The following is a 14,361-nucleotide window of genomic DNA, read 5'->3' as shown; positions in this document are numbered from 1 at the left end:
CTTCATCAAATCTGAAGGAGAGTCTTGCTGGGTAGAGTATTTTTGGTTGTAGGTTCTTCCCTTTCATCACTTTAAATATACCATGCCATTCCCTTCTGGCTTGTAGAGTTTCTGTTGAGAAATCAGCTGATAGCCTGATGGGAGTTCCCTTGTATGTTATTTGTTGTTTTTCCCTTGTTGCTTTTAATATTTTATCTCTGTCTTTTTGTTTGATTGTTTAGTTTGATTACTATGTGTCTTGGTGTGTTCCTCCTTGGGTTTATCCTGCCTGGGGCTCTCTGTGCTTCCTGGACTTGGTTGACTATTTTCTTTACTATTTTTGGGAAGTTTTCAGTTATTTTCTTTTCAATTTTCTCAGGTCCTTTCTGTCTCTCTTCTCCTTCTGGGACTCCTATAATGTGAATGTTGGTGCATTTAATGTTGACCAAGAGGTCTCTTAGGTTGTCTTCATTTCTTTTCATTCTTTTTCCTCTATTGTGTTCTGTGGCAGTGATTTCCACCATTCTGTCCTCCAGGTCTTTTATCCATTCTTCTGCCTCAGTTATTCTGCTATTGATTCCTTCTAGTATATTATTCATCTGTTTATTTGTTCTTTAGTTCTTGTAGGTCTTTGGTAAACATTTCTTGCATCTCCTCAGTGTTTGCCTCCGTTCTTTTCCTGAGATCCTGGATCATCTTCACTATCATTATTCTGAATTCTTTTTCCGGAATGTTGCCTATCTCTACTTCATATAGCTGTTTTTCTGGGGTTTTATTTTGTCCCTTCATCTGGGACATACCTTTCTGCTTTTTCAGCATGATTAACTTTATGTAATATGGTTTTTGTTTTAGCTGCTGTGGGACTGTGCTTCTTTTTACTTCTTCTGTCTGCCCTCTGATGGATGAGGATAAGAGGCTTGTGTAAGCTTCTTGATGGGAGGGATTGATGGGTAAAATAGGGCCTTGCTCAGTAAAGCTGTAATCCAATTATCTGCTGATGGGTGGTGTTGCACTACCCCCCAGTAGTTGTTTGGCCTAAGGCAACTCAGCCCTGGGGCTGACAGGCTCTATGGTAGGGTTAATGGTGAACTTCAAGAGGGTTTATACCAAGGGGGAACCTTCCAGTGCCCCTGTCTTTTGGTCCTTTATTGGATCGGAACCTGGTGGTCTGGAGTTGATGATGAGAGAGTGAAAGAAGGAAAGAGGCTAATATCCCCTGGGTTATGCAGCTGGCTTTTGCACTCTAGGGAATCAGCCAGATATAGATATATATAGAGAGAGAAAGAGAGAAAGAAAGAAAGACATGGGGACCCAAGCTCTGACCCATGGGGTCAGAAAGAAAGAAAGACATGGGGACCCAAGCAAAGGTGTGTTAATCAGCATGGTGTGGCCATGTATACTGTCTTACAAGGTAGTTATTCTCAGCAAAGATAAAGATTAGAAGGCGAGGGTGGGATGTTCTGAGAGAATAGCATTGAAACAAGTATACTATCAAGGGTGAAACAGATCACCAGCCCAGGTTGGATGCATGAGACAAGTGCTCAGGGCTGGTGCACTGGGAAGACCCAGAGGGATGGGATGGGGAGGGAGGCAGGAGGGGGGATCGGGATGGGGAACACATGTAAATCCATGGCTGATTCATGTCTGAAAGGTCACGCTGATCGCAGGAGGAAAGGCGCCAGCCAGAAAATGCTGACAGAAAAACCGTCCCCCCGCCGAAAGGTCTCAGATAAGCCTGCTGCCAGGCAGACTGACAGGGACAGACATCCACCAATCAACAGCCCATTGCCAGGCAGACTGACAGGGACAGACATCCACCAATCAACAGCCCGTTGCCAGGCAGACTGATGGACGCGAAGGCGCCAAGACTCCGGCCAATCAAAAAACCGACGCGGGACCTAGAGGGCCAATCAGCACCTTGGTCCCGCCACCTCCGTATCTGCTTGGGTATATAGGTGTTGCCACGCCTCCTCGCAGATTGCAGACTCCCGTTTTTTCCTCGGTCGTGGGTGGGAGCTCTGCCCGGGAGCGATTGTCCAATAAAAGCCTTTTGATACTCCGGCGCCCCTTTGTCTTGTCGCGGCGATTTTACATCTGGCGCCCAACATGGGGCTCGAGGTGAGGGCCCTGGCTCACGCTGTGCGGGCCCCCTTGAGCTCCACCGACACGGCCATATGCGCCCCAGCCACGGACCAACCTCCCGGACTGCAGACGACAGGGTAAGTCCCTCCGGCTTTGGATCCCGCCACCCTGGACGACCACTTCCTAGGGCCAGATAACCGGTGCGCACATATCAGGCCCTCCTCCGGCAGCTGTGCCTCCTCCTGGTTCTCAGCTCCTGCCGGAGACGTCCTAATCGGCTGAGTAACCCCCGGTCTCTCTCGAGACCTCCGGCTGGCCTCTGTTCGCCTGGGGATGCCCGGACAATAGAGGCTAGCCCCCCGTGGTCGCCATGGGGTCGATGGCCTCCAAACCCGAGTCCAATTGGTCTACTCCGCTAGAATGCCTGCTAGCCAACCTAAAAAATCTGAGGTTAACGGGCTACATCAAGCCAAAACAGCTCACTTTTTTGTGCTCAGAGGCTTGGCCTCAATACCCCCTAGACAATGATTCCCATTGGCCCCCCACAGGGACACTAGACTTTGATGTCCTCCGTGATCTGGATAATTACTGTTGGAGAATGGGAAAACGGTCCGAGGTCCCCTACGTACAGGCTTTCTGGACACTGCGCTCCCTCCCTACCCTTTGCACAACCTGCTCCCCGACCCAAATTATGCTCACCATGGCTCCAAAACGGCCTGCCTGCCCAAATCCAGACCCCCCTCCCAAAGAATCGCCAGGCCCTGAGTCCTCTGCCTTCTCTATTCCCCCAGAAGACCTGGTCACCCCCCCCCCCGTCCCCCCCGCCCTATGCTCCTCTGACTCCAGCAGTACCATCCTCCACTCCCACTTCTCTGGCTCCAGCAGTTCCATCCTCCACTCCCCCTTCTCTGACTCCAGCAGTTCCATTCTCCACTCCCACTTCTCTGGCTCCAGCAGTTCCATCCTCCACTCCCCCTTCTCTGACTCCAGCAGTTTCCTCCCCCACTCCCGCTTCTCTGACTCCAGTGGCACCCTCCCCCACTCCCACTCCCCTAGCTGCCCCAACAACACCTCCCCACACCTCCTCAATCGATACACAACCGGCAGAAACTATACACCCCCCTCCTACTCCCATTCTCTATCCTCCACTACCCCCCCCCAACACCCTCCCCATCACCGGTCAGCTCACACACACGGTCCCACGGACAGCCGTCCCGAGATTCTTTTCCCCGTGCCCTGGCCCCCCTACTCCCTCTGAGACAAGTAGCCGGAGCTGAGGGCTTGGCACAGGTCCACGTTCCCTTCTCCCTCCAAGACCTGTCTCAAATCGAGGCCAAGCTTGGGTCATTCTCATTCGACCCTACCCATTACATCAAACAGTTCACCCAACTGACCCGCTCATATGCCTTAACCTGGAAAGATATCTACGTGGTCTTAGGTTCCACCACCACCCCAGAAGAGCAACAAGCCATCTGGACGGCCGCTAGGGCCCAGGCCGACCAGAGACACTGCGCTAACCCCTCTCCCGAGCGCCCCCCAGGGGCCCAGGCAGTCCCCGACACAGACCCTAACTGGGACTATCAGGAGACTGGGGGAGGCGAATTCAGGGTCAGGTATATGATAGAGTGCCTCCTGGATGGCATGGAAGCTGCTTCTAATAAAGTGGTCAACTTCCTCAAGCTAGATGAGATCACCCAGGGCCCTGATGAAAACCCCACTATGTTCTTAAATAGGCTGACAGAGGCCCTTATACAATATACCCGACTGGCTCCAGACTCCCCAGCCGGAGCAATCACTCTGGCCAATTGTTTTATCTCCCAATAGGCCCCCGACATCCGAAAAAAACTGGCCAAGGCTGAGGACAGCCCTCAGACTCCCATACGAGACCTGGTAAAAATGGCCTTTAAAGTTTACAATGCCCGGGAAGAGACTGCAGAGGCTAGTCGTAAAGCCAGACTGAGACAAAAGGCCGAACTCCAGGCCAGCCTCCTCAACCAACAAACCCAGGCTCTGGTAGCAGCCCTGCGGCCGGCAACGGGCTCGGGCCCACAAAAACCCCCACCGGGGGCCTGCTTCAAATGCGGCAAAGAGGGACACTGGGCCAAAATGTGTCCCAAACCAAGACCGCCCACAAGGCCCTGCCCAAAGTGCAGGCAACGCGGACACTGGGCAAGTGACTGTCCCTTGGCCTCTCGGGCCCTGACCCCAGGGGGTAAGGGACCAGAGCGACCCAAGATGACTCCGAGTCCAGACCCCGCCCTACAACTGCTGACCTTCAATGAAGACTGAAGCCGCCCAGACTCGGGAACCCCGATAACCCAAGCCGAGCCCAGGGTAGTGCTCCAGGTAGTGGGTAAGTCGATCGACTTCCTGGTTGACACGGGGGCTACCTATTCAGTCCTTCCCTCTTTCGGAGGCACCTTGCGTCCTTCCCGGGTCTCGGTAATGGGAATTGATGGCCAGCTGTCACAGCCTTTAGAGACCAAGCCCTTAAACTGTCAATTAGACAATTGTCTATTCACCCACTCCTTTCTAGTTATTCCCTCCTGTCCGACCCCTCTGCTAGGGAGAGATATTTTAACAAAACTCAAGGCCACACTTCACCTAGCCCCAGGGCCTTTCCCTTCCACAGGCAGATTCCTACTGCTACTCACCGGGTCCTCTAGCTCCCAAATAGATCCCCAGGTTTGGGACACCGAGATCCCAACAATTGCCCGACACCAACCCCCAGTCTTCATCCACCTAAAAAACCCCACCTGTTTTCCGGCTCGGGCCCAGTTTTCCCTGTCCCAGCCAAGCCTTCGAGGGCTTAAGCCAATCATTGACCGCCTACTGGGACAAGGCCTACTGGTCCCCACCTCGTCCCCATGTAATACCCCCATCCTTCCGGTCCGTAAGGCCTCAGGAGCCTACCGACTAGTCCAAGACCTCTGGCTTATCAACGAGGCCATTGTCCCTACACACCCACTGGCCCCCAATCCCTATACTTTATTGTCCCAAATACCCACGGGCACCACCCACTTCACGGTAATTGATCTCAAAGATGCCTTCTTTTCCATCCCAATCCACCCCGACTGTCAACTTCTGTTCGCCTTCACCTGGACTGATCCTGACACCAGACAGGCCACTCAACTCACGTGGACGGTCCTGCCTCAAGGGTTTCGAGATAGTCCTCATTACTTTGGCCAGGCCCTGGCCCGAGACTTGGCCCTCTGCCCTCTTAGCCCTAGTACCCTACTCCAATATGTAGATGACCTCTTACTATGTAGCCCTTCCGAAGATCTCGCAAAACAACACACCACAGCTGTCCTTAACTTCCTGGCCTCCAGAGGATACTGGGCCTCACAGGCAAAGGCCCAACTCACCCAGTCCTCAGTTACTTACCTGGGATTACAAATTACCCCCACCACCAAGGCCCTCACAATTGACCGTTGCCAACTTCTCCGGTCTATCCAGCCTCCAACTAATGGAGACCAAATCCTGTGTTTCCTGGGCCTGGCGGGATTCTTCCACCATTGGGTTCCCAACTATGCCTCACTGGCAAGACCCCTCTATACAGCAGCAAAAGAAACCCCAAAGGGGCCACTCTCCTCACAAAACGAGGTCACCCGAGCCTTTCTCACGTTACAGTCTGCTCTGACATCTGCCGCTCCCCTTTCCCTGCCTAATCCAAACTACCCTTATCATCTCTATACTGATGAAAAGGGGGGGATAGCCTTTGGGGCCCTGGTATAGCCGGTGGGCTCTGAGTTGCTGCCTGTCGCCTTCATCTCCAAACAACTAGACCCCACTGCCAGGGGATGGTTCCCCTGCCTGCGGGCACTGGCAGCAGCAGCAGTGGTTTACATGGACGCAAAAAAGTTACTTCAAAATCAACCTCTAACCATTTTCTCCCCTCACCGCCTCAGTGACCTCCTGGCCTCCAGATTCCTCTCTGACCTCAGCGACTCCAGACTACAGCAGTTCCACTTAATATTCCTAGACAACCCACAGGTCACCGTGGGACGTAGTTCCCAGCTGAACCCGCTATCTGCGCTTCCCTCTCTCCCGATTTCCTCAAGAGTCCCTGCTCACCAGTGCACCGAGATCTTGGACTCTCTGACACAGCCACCTCCAAACCTCTTTGCAGAGCCACTGCCGGATCCCGATATAACCATGTCTGTCGACGGGAGTTCCAAAAATGACCCAGATGGGTGCCGGGCAGCGGCATACGCTGTAGTCACCCTATAGGAAGTCCTTGAGGCCCAACCCCTCCCACTAGGAACAACTTCCCAAAAGGCAGAACTAACTGCATTGACCCGAGCCCTTCACCTAGCAAAAAACAAAAGGGCCAATATCTACATGGACTCTAAGTACGCTTTCCTAATCGCCCACTCACATGCGGCAATCTGGAAAGAGAGGGGCTTTCTCACAACTAAAGGCTCCCCAATATGTAATGCCTCCCATATTACCAAACTACTGGAGGCCATCCCCCTGCCAAAAGAAGTGGCCATCTTACAGTGCCGGGGACACCAGGCAGCTCGCGATGAAATAGCCCAGGGTAATAATTTGGCTGACCAGGTGGCCCGACGAACCGCCCTGCAACAAGAGGCGGCCCCTTTACTGGTCCTAGAAACCTCCTTTACCCCTAAATAAACCAAGGCAGAAACCAGAACTCTACCTGCCCAGGAGGGGACACAAACTCATCCTTCCGGATGGATCACCCTCCACGAAAAACTGGTCCTCCCTGAACAACAAGCCATTACCATCATAAAGCAGATCCATGACACCCTCCATATCGGACCGCGAGCTCTCTTAACTTTCCTTAGCCCGCTCTTCTCTCCTCTTCACCTTAGACAGGCCATCCAGACGGTACATCGTTCCTGTCTGACCTGCGCGACGATCTCTCCTCAAGGAGGGCTCCGCCCTCCCCCCCCCCCCCCCCCCCAGGAAGCCCACCAGCTGAGAGGACATCTGCCCGGTCAAGATTGGCAGGTGGACTTCACTCACATGCCCAGACACCGGGCTTATCGTTATCTGCTGGTACTCGTGGACACATTCTCAGGATGGGTCGAGGCCTTCCCCACCTCCTGCGAAACGGCCGCAATAGTGTCCGAAACGCTGGTCAAACACATCATCCCCCGGTTCGGACTCCCTAGCTCCCTCCAATCCGATAACGGACCTGCTTTTGTTTCGCAGATAACCCAGCAGGTAACTGCAGCCCTCAACATCACCTGGCATCTTCACATCCCGTACCGACCCCAGTCATCGGGTAAGGTAGAACGGGCCAACGGGGTCCTCAAGGCCCACCTCGCCAAGCTCACCTCAGAAGTGCGGCTCTCCTGGGTTGACCTCCTCCCCTTGGCTCTCACCCGCATCTGCACAACACCGCACTCAAAGACAGGTTTGACCCCCTTCGAACTGCTGTACAGCAGGCCCTACCTGCTGACCCATCTGCCCCCAGAAAAACCACCTCCCCTGGCCAATTATCTGCCCCTCTTCACCCGCCTGCGCACCTTACTCAGGGAACACGCAGATCGGGTCCTGCCACAACCTGGAGACGGTGACGGCTCTATCAGACCGCTGTCGCCCGGGGACTCAGGACCCTGTCTCCTGGGCCCCTCCAACTTCGTTGGACGGGTCCTTACACAGTAGTCCTGACCACCCCCACCACAGCCAAGCTCTCAGGCCTTGAACCCTGGTACCACGTGACCAGGCTCAAACGAGCCCCCCCTGGCCTTCCAGAAAGAGATCCAGGCTTAGACTCGGGCCCAGAGGCTTCGCCAGGACACACATACCAGTCCTCTCTAACGGGGCCCACAAAACTAAAAATCTCCCAGACCCTCTTCCCACCAGAGGCCAAAGAATGACAGGCACCCTCCTATTGCTTGTTCTCCTTGGTCAGACCTACGGGGGATTTGATGACCCGGCTAAGGCAAGGCAAATCCTGGCCAGGCAAATGGGAAAGCCTTGCGACTGTGCCAGGGGGACTCTCTCCCAATATCCCGAGGGAAGGGTCAGACACATCCAATCAGTCAACTGCGGGGACAAAATGGCTTACAACTTTATAGGGTTGGGATACGAGCCTTCCTCAAATGGATACTCACGCATTGGAAAAGCCAATTCATGGCAATGCGTTAATGCCATACAGACCCCAGAACCCCTGCCCCCAGGTCAGCTCAAGAACTGCTCTTGCTTAGAATACCAGGAAACTCTCCACTCTCTATGCTACCTTAAGGAACAGGCACGCCAATGCAGGGGCCCAAAAAATAAGACTTATTGGACTGCAACACAAATAGGACACTTTCCAGGTACATCGGGCCCAGGCCCTTCCTCACCTGCGTGCCCAAATAAGGCAGGTAAAGAGGTCTGCTGGAACCCAAAGGCACCCATACACATCTCAGATGGAGGAGGGGTCCAGGATATGACACAAAGGGAACAAATCCAACAAAAACTCCAAGAAGTAATAGACCACTACTTCCCAAAAGTCCATTACCATCCCCTGGCCCTGCCTGACCGGCGGGGCCCTCTACAACTAGACCCAGCAACAACAAACTTAATACAGCTAACATGGAACACCCTAAATCAGTCCAGCCCCGAATGGGCCCAAGATTGCTGGATATGCCTAGCCGTAGGTACCCCTCGCCCGCTAGCTGTGCCGGCCAACCTCTCCCAACCGGTCGACACCTCCGTAGACCCAGCAGTGTGTAAAGTGACACCACCCTTGCGGGTACAACCGATAGAAGCCTCAATAGGATACTGCCTACGAGGCCAAATAACAGACAACGAGACAGCTCTAGACGTGGGGATGGGAGACTTTGCCAGCTGCACCACAATACAGAACATCACCACCTCAATATGCGCCCCTCATCCCCTGGTCTTTGTCTGTGGAGGAAACCTGGCCTATACTTTCCTCCCTATAAACTGGACTGGAACCTGCGTACTCGCAGTCCTGCTCCCAGACATCGACCTGATATCAGGAAAAGAACCAGTCCCCATACCTACACTAGACCATGTGGCTGGGAAAAAGAAGCGAGCCATCCAAATGGTACCCCTGCTGGTGGGACTGGGCTTATCCACCAGCTTAGCGGCAGGGGCAGCAGGGATCGGCCTCTCACAGCACACATACGCCAAGCTCTCCCAACAGATCATATCAGATGTCCAACATGTGGCTGACACCATGTTAGAACTTCAGGGGCAAATAGATTCTCTAGCAGAAGTTGTCCTCCAAAATAGACGTGGGCTAGACCTCCTCACCGCCCGAGAGGGCGGCATATGCCTTTTCTTACAGGAAAGATGCTGTTTCTATGCCAACCGCTCCGGAATAGTCCGGACTAAGATTAAAGAACTACAGGACGACCTGGAACAAAGGCGCAGACAGCTCCAGGAAAGCCCCTTCTGGACCGGACTCAATGGTTTACTCCCATACCTCTTGCCCTTTCTAGGCCCTATACTCCTGCTGGTCATGAGCCTCACCATAGGCCCCTGCCTTCTCCAATTTATTTTTCGCAGAGTTCACGAAACAGCGCAGGCCGCGACCGGACGGGCCATGATACTAACAGCTTACACTCAACTCAATCAAGAAGACATAGACCTACCTCACAATCCCACATAAGCTGACCTTTCGTCCTGACCGGCCCTGACCCCCACGTCGCCCCTGTCCAGCAGGAAGTAGCCAGGAGACAAACGTCGCCCCTTGTCCTATACCAAAAAGGCCGGGATGAAAGGTCACGCTGATCGCAGGCGGAAAGGCGCCAGCCAGAAAATGCTGACAGAAAAACCGCCCCCCGCCGAAAGGTCTCAGATAAGCCAGGCAGACTGACAGGGACAGACATCCACCAATCAACAGCCCGTTGCCAGGCAGACTGATGGACGCGAAGGCGCCAAGACTCCGGCCAATCAAAAAACCGACGCGGGACCTAGAGGGCCAATCAGCACCTTGGTCCCGCCACTTCCGTATCCGCCGGGGTATATAGGTGTTGCCACGCCTCCTCGCAGATTGCAGACTCCCGTTTTTTCCTCGGTCGTGGGTGGGAGCTCTGCCCGGGAGCGATTGTCCAATAAAAGCCTTTTGATACTCCGGCGCCCCTTTGTCTTGTCGCGGCGTTTTTACAGTGTCAGTGTATGGCAAAAATCACTACAATATTGTAAAGTAATTAGCCTCCAACTAATAAAAATAAATGAAAAAAAAAATTCCAGACCTAGAAAACACAAGGCGATCCCCATTAAAGAGAGAAGAGGGTACTTATCACCATAATGGGAAACTAACAAAGGAAATGCCTGAATTCCTCAGCCCCCGGGGAAAGGCGTGCCTCTCCTCTCAATTCCTGAATATTCAGGAATTAATAAGGACCAAAGGATTCCTGACAGAGCCAAAATAGCACACAGGAAGCCTCCTGTTAAATGCTTCCTGACCCCTGTCTCTGTGGTGAGCGCCTGCCTGCCCACACTTCCACGAGAGGCCCTCCAACACTAGCAGGTAGGTTTGGTTTAGTCTCCTGTGGGGTCACTGCTCCTTTCCTCTGGGTGTTGCTGTGCACAAAACTCCAAGACTCTGGAAGTGCTATAATCAAATCCCACTGTCCCTCAAGGCCAAATTCCCTGGGCATTCTCAGTCCCTTTGTCGGATCCCCAGGTTGGAAAGCCTCAGGTGGGGTTCAGAACCTTCACAACAGTGGGAGAACTCCTTTGGTATTACTGTTCTCCAGCCTGAGGGTCACCCACCCGGCAGGTATGGGATTTGATTTGATCATGATTGTGCCCCTCCTACTGTCTCGCTGCAGCTTCTTTGTCTTTGGATGTGGAGTATCTTTTTTTTTGGTAGATTCCAGCATCTTCCTGTCTATGGTTGTTCAATAGCTAGTTGCAATTTTGGTGCTCTCGCAGGAGGAGATGAGCACATGTCCTTCTACTTTGCCATCTTGAACCAGAAGCCTGTTCCTGATCTTAGAGGGAATGTTTTCAGCGTTTCATCATTGAATATGATGTTAGCTGTGAATTTGTCATAATGGCTTTTATTATGTTGAGGTATGTTCCCTCTATGCCCATTTTCTGGAGAGATTTTTAAAAAAAATCTTAAACGTATGTTGAATTTTATCAAAAGATTTTTCTGCATCTATTGAGATAGTCATATGATTTTATTCTTCAGTTTGTTAATGTGGTGTATCACTGATTAATTTGTGGATATTGAAAAATCCTTGCATCCCTGGGATAAATTCTACTTGATCATGGTGTATGATCCTTTAGTGTGCTGTTGGATTCAGTTTGCTAGTATTTTGTTGAGGATTTTTGCACCTGTATTGTATCATCAGTGATATTGGCCTCTAATTTTCCTTTTTTTTTTTTTTTTTTGTGGTATCTTTGTCTGGTTTTGGTATCAGGGTGGCCTTATAGAATGAGTGTGGAGGTGTTCCTTCCTCTGCAATTTTATGGAATAGTTTCAGAATAGGTATTAACTCTTCTTTAAATGTTTGACGGAATTTGCTTATGATGCCATCTGGTGCTGGACTTTTGTTTGTTGGGAGTTTTGAAATCATAGCTTCAAATTTCAGTACATGTAATTGGTCTGTTTACATTTTCTATTTCTTCCTGGTTCAGTCTTGGGAGATTGTACCTTTTTAAGAATTTGTCCATTTCTTCTAGGTTGTTTATTTTATTGGCATATATTTGCTTATAGTACGCTTTTATGGTCCTTTTTATTTCTGTGGTGTCAGCTGTAACTTTTTTCATTTCTAATTTTATTGATTTGGGCCCTCTCCCTTTTTTTGTGATGAGTTTGGCTAAAGGTTTATCAGTTTTGCTTATCTTTTCAAAGAACCATTTCATTGATATTTTCTATTGTTTTCTTCTCTATTTATTTCTGCTCTGATCTTTATGATTTCTTTCCTTCTATTACCTTTGGGTTTAATTTGTTGTTTGTCTAGTTGCTTTAGGTGTAAGATTAGGTTGTTTATTTGAGATTTTTCTTGTTTTCTGAGATTAGCTTATATCACTGTAAGATTACATCTTAGAACTGCTTTTTGCTGCATCCCATAGGTTTTGGATTGTCACATTTTCATTTGTTTCTAGGTATTTTTTGATTTCCTCTTTGATTTCTTCAGTGATCCATTGGTTGTTTAGTAGCATATTGTTTAGCCTCCATGTTTGTGTTTTTTAGAGTTTTTTCTTTCTAGTTGATTTCTAATCTCATGGCATTGTGGTCAGAAAAGATGTTTCATGTGATATCAATTTTCTTCAATTTACTGAGACTTGCTTTATGGCCCAGAATATGACCTGTCCTGAAGAATGTTCCATGTGCACTTGAAGAATGTGTATTCTGCTGCTTTTGGATGGAATGCTCTATAATATCAATTCAGTCGTTTTGGTCTAATGGCGTCACTTAAGGCCTGTGTTTCCTTATTGAATTTCTGTCTGGATGGTGTGTCCATTGATGTAAATGGGGTATTTTTTAAAATGCTTTTTTATTAATTTTTATTGCAGTATAGTTATTTTACAATGTTGTTACCTTCGACTGCATAGCAAAATGAATTAGCTGTATGTATACATATATCCCTTCCCTTTTGGATTTCCCTCCCCACTTAGGGCATCACAGTGCATTAAGTAGAGTTCTCTGTGCTATATAGTATGTTCCCATCAGTTGTCTATTTTATATATAGTATCAATAATCCCAATCTCCCAATTCATCCTACCCCCCTCCTCACCCACCTTGGTATCCATATATTTGGTCTCTATGTCTGTGTCTCTATTGCTCCTTTGCAAATAAAGTTATATATACCTGTTTTCTAGATTCCATATATATATATGCATTAATATACGACATTTGTTTTTCTCTGACTTACTTCACTCTGTATGACACATTCTAGGTCCACCTATGTCTCTACGGATGACCCAAACTTACTCCTTTTTTATGGCTGAGTAATATTATATTGTATATATGTACCACATCTTCCTTATCTATTCCTCTGTTGATGGACATTTAGGTTGTTCCATGTCTTGGCTATTGTAAATGGTGCTGCTATGAAGATTAGGGTGCATGCATCTTTTAGAATTAGAGTTTTTGTCTTTTCTGAATGTATACCCGGGAGTGGAATTGCTGGATCATATGGTAACTCCACTTTTAGCTTTTTTAAGGAAACTCCATACTGTTCTCCATAGTAGCTGCAATTTACATCCCCATTAACAGTGTAGGAGAGTTCCCTTTTCTCTACACCCTCTCCAGTGTTTATTATATGTAGATTTTTTGATGATGGCCATTCTGACTGGTGTGAGGTGATACCCCATTGTAGTTTTGATTTGCATTTCTCTAATAATTAGCAACATTGAGCATCTTTTCATGTGCCTGTTGGCCATCTGTATAACATGTATCTTTGAATACTACAGTTTTGCTTGTTTTCAATGTTTAAATGGAATCATACTCTACATATCTCTTTGTGTGTAGCTTCTTTTTATTTGGCATTATATTTATGAGTTTTACTTCTGTTTTGTGTGGTATAGTTTGCCCATCTTCCTTGCTTTGTGATATCTCATTGCATGAATATACTACACTATATATACTTGCTCTACTGCTGCTGGATATCTGGATTATTTCCACTTTGGGGTTCTTAGGAATAAGGCTACTATTAATATTCTTCTACATATTGCTATTCTGTACAAGTATGTATATTTCCATTGTATATATACCAAGGAGTGGAATAACTGGGTCATGGGTTATTCATTAGTTGATAATGCCAAATTGTTTGTCAATTACAAGTTACATTTCCTCCCAGGCAGTATGAAGTCCCCATTCCTCCACATCATTACCAGTACTTGCTACTGTTTGATAATGCCAGTGTGTGTTGACTGTATAGTAGTATCTTGATGTTTTAATGTACACTTCTCTGATCACTGCTGATGTTGAGAATATTTTTATGTTTCTTGGTTAGTTGGATACCTACTTTTGTGAGGTACCTGTTGAAGTCTTGTACATTTTTCCACTGGATTGTTTATCTTGTTGATTTGTAGGAAATCACCCATTGACATATTTTGTAATATTTTCTCCCATTTGATGACTTGCCTTTTCAGCTTCTTAATCATTTTTTTGATAGTGTTAATTTATTCTTAAGATCCTAAATTTAATACTCTTGTTTATCAGTCTCTTTCTTTATGATTTATGCTTTTTGTGTCCTGTTTAAATCATCTTCTCCTACCCTACATTATGAGGATATTCTAGAATACTATTTCTGTAGAAGCTTTATTGTTTTGCCTTTCACAATTCAGTTACTCTGTTGTGTCCAACTCTTTGCCACCCCATGGACTGCAGCATGCCAGGCTTCCCTGTCCTTC

The 14,361-nt window shown here is 48.8% G+C and overlaps 1 protein-coding gene across 1 annotated transcript in view; it reads right to left on the bottom strand.

The window, feature by feature from the left end:
- LOC133052807 (uncharacterized) overlaps positions 1-14,361 on the bottom strand; it is a 30,253-nt gene that overhangs the window by 7,429 nt on the left and 8,463 nt on the right. Inside the window, exon 2 of the mRNA XM_061137647.1 lies at positions 9,639-10,134. Within this exon, the coding sequence (XP_060993630.1) occupies positions 9,639-10,134 (496 nt within the window). The remainder of the gene's footprint in view (positions 1-9,638; positions 10,135-14,361) is intronic.

The sequence above is a fragment of the Dama dama genome, chromosome X (assembly GCF_033118175.1).
Source record: "Dama dama isolate Ldn47 chromosome X, ASM3311817v1, whole genome shotgun sequence".
NCBI classification, from domain to species: Eukaryota; Metazoa; Chordata; class Mammalia; order Artiodactyla; family Cervidae; genus Dama; species Dama dama.
The sequence above is the reverse complement of the archived record's forward strand: the minus strand, read 5'-3'. Positions and strand labels throughout refer to the sequence as shown.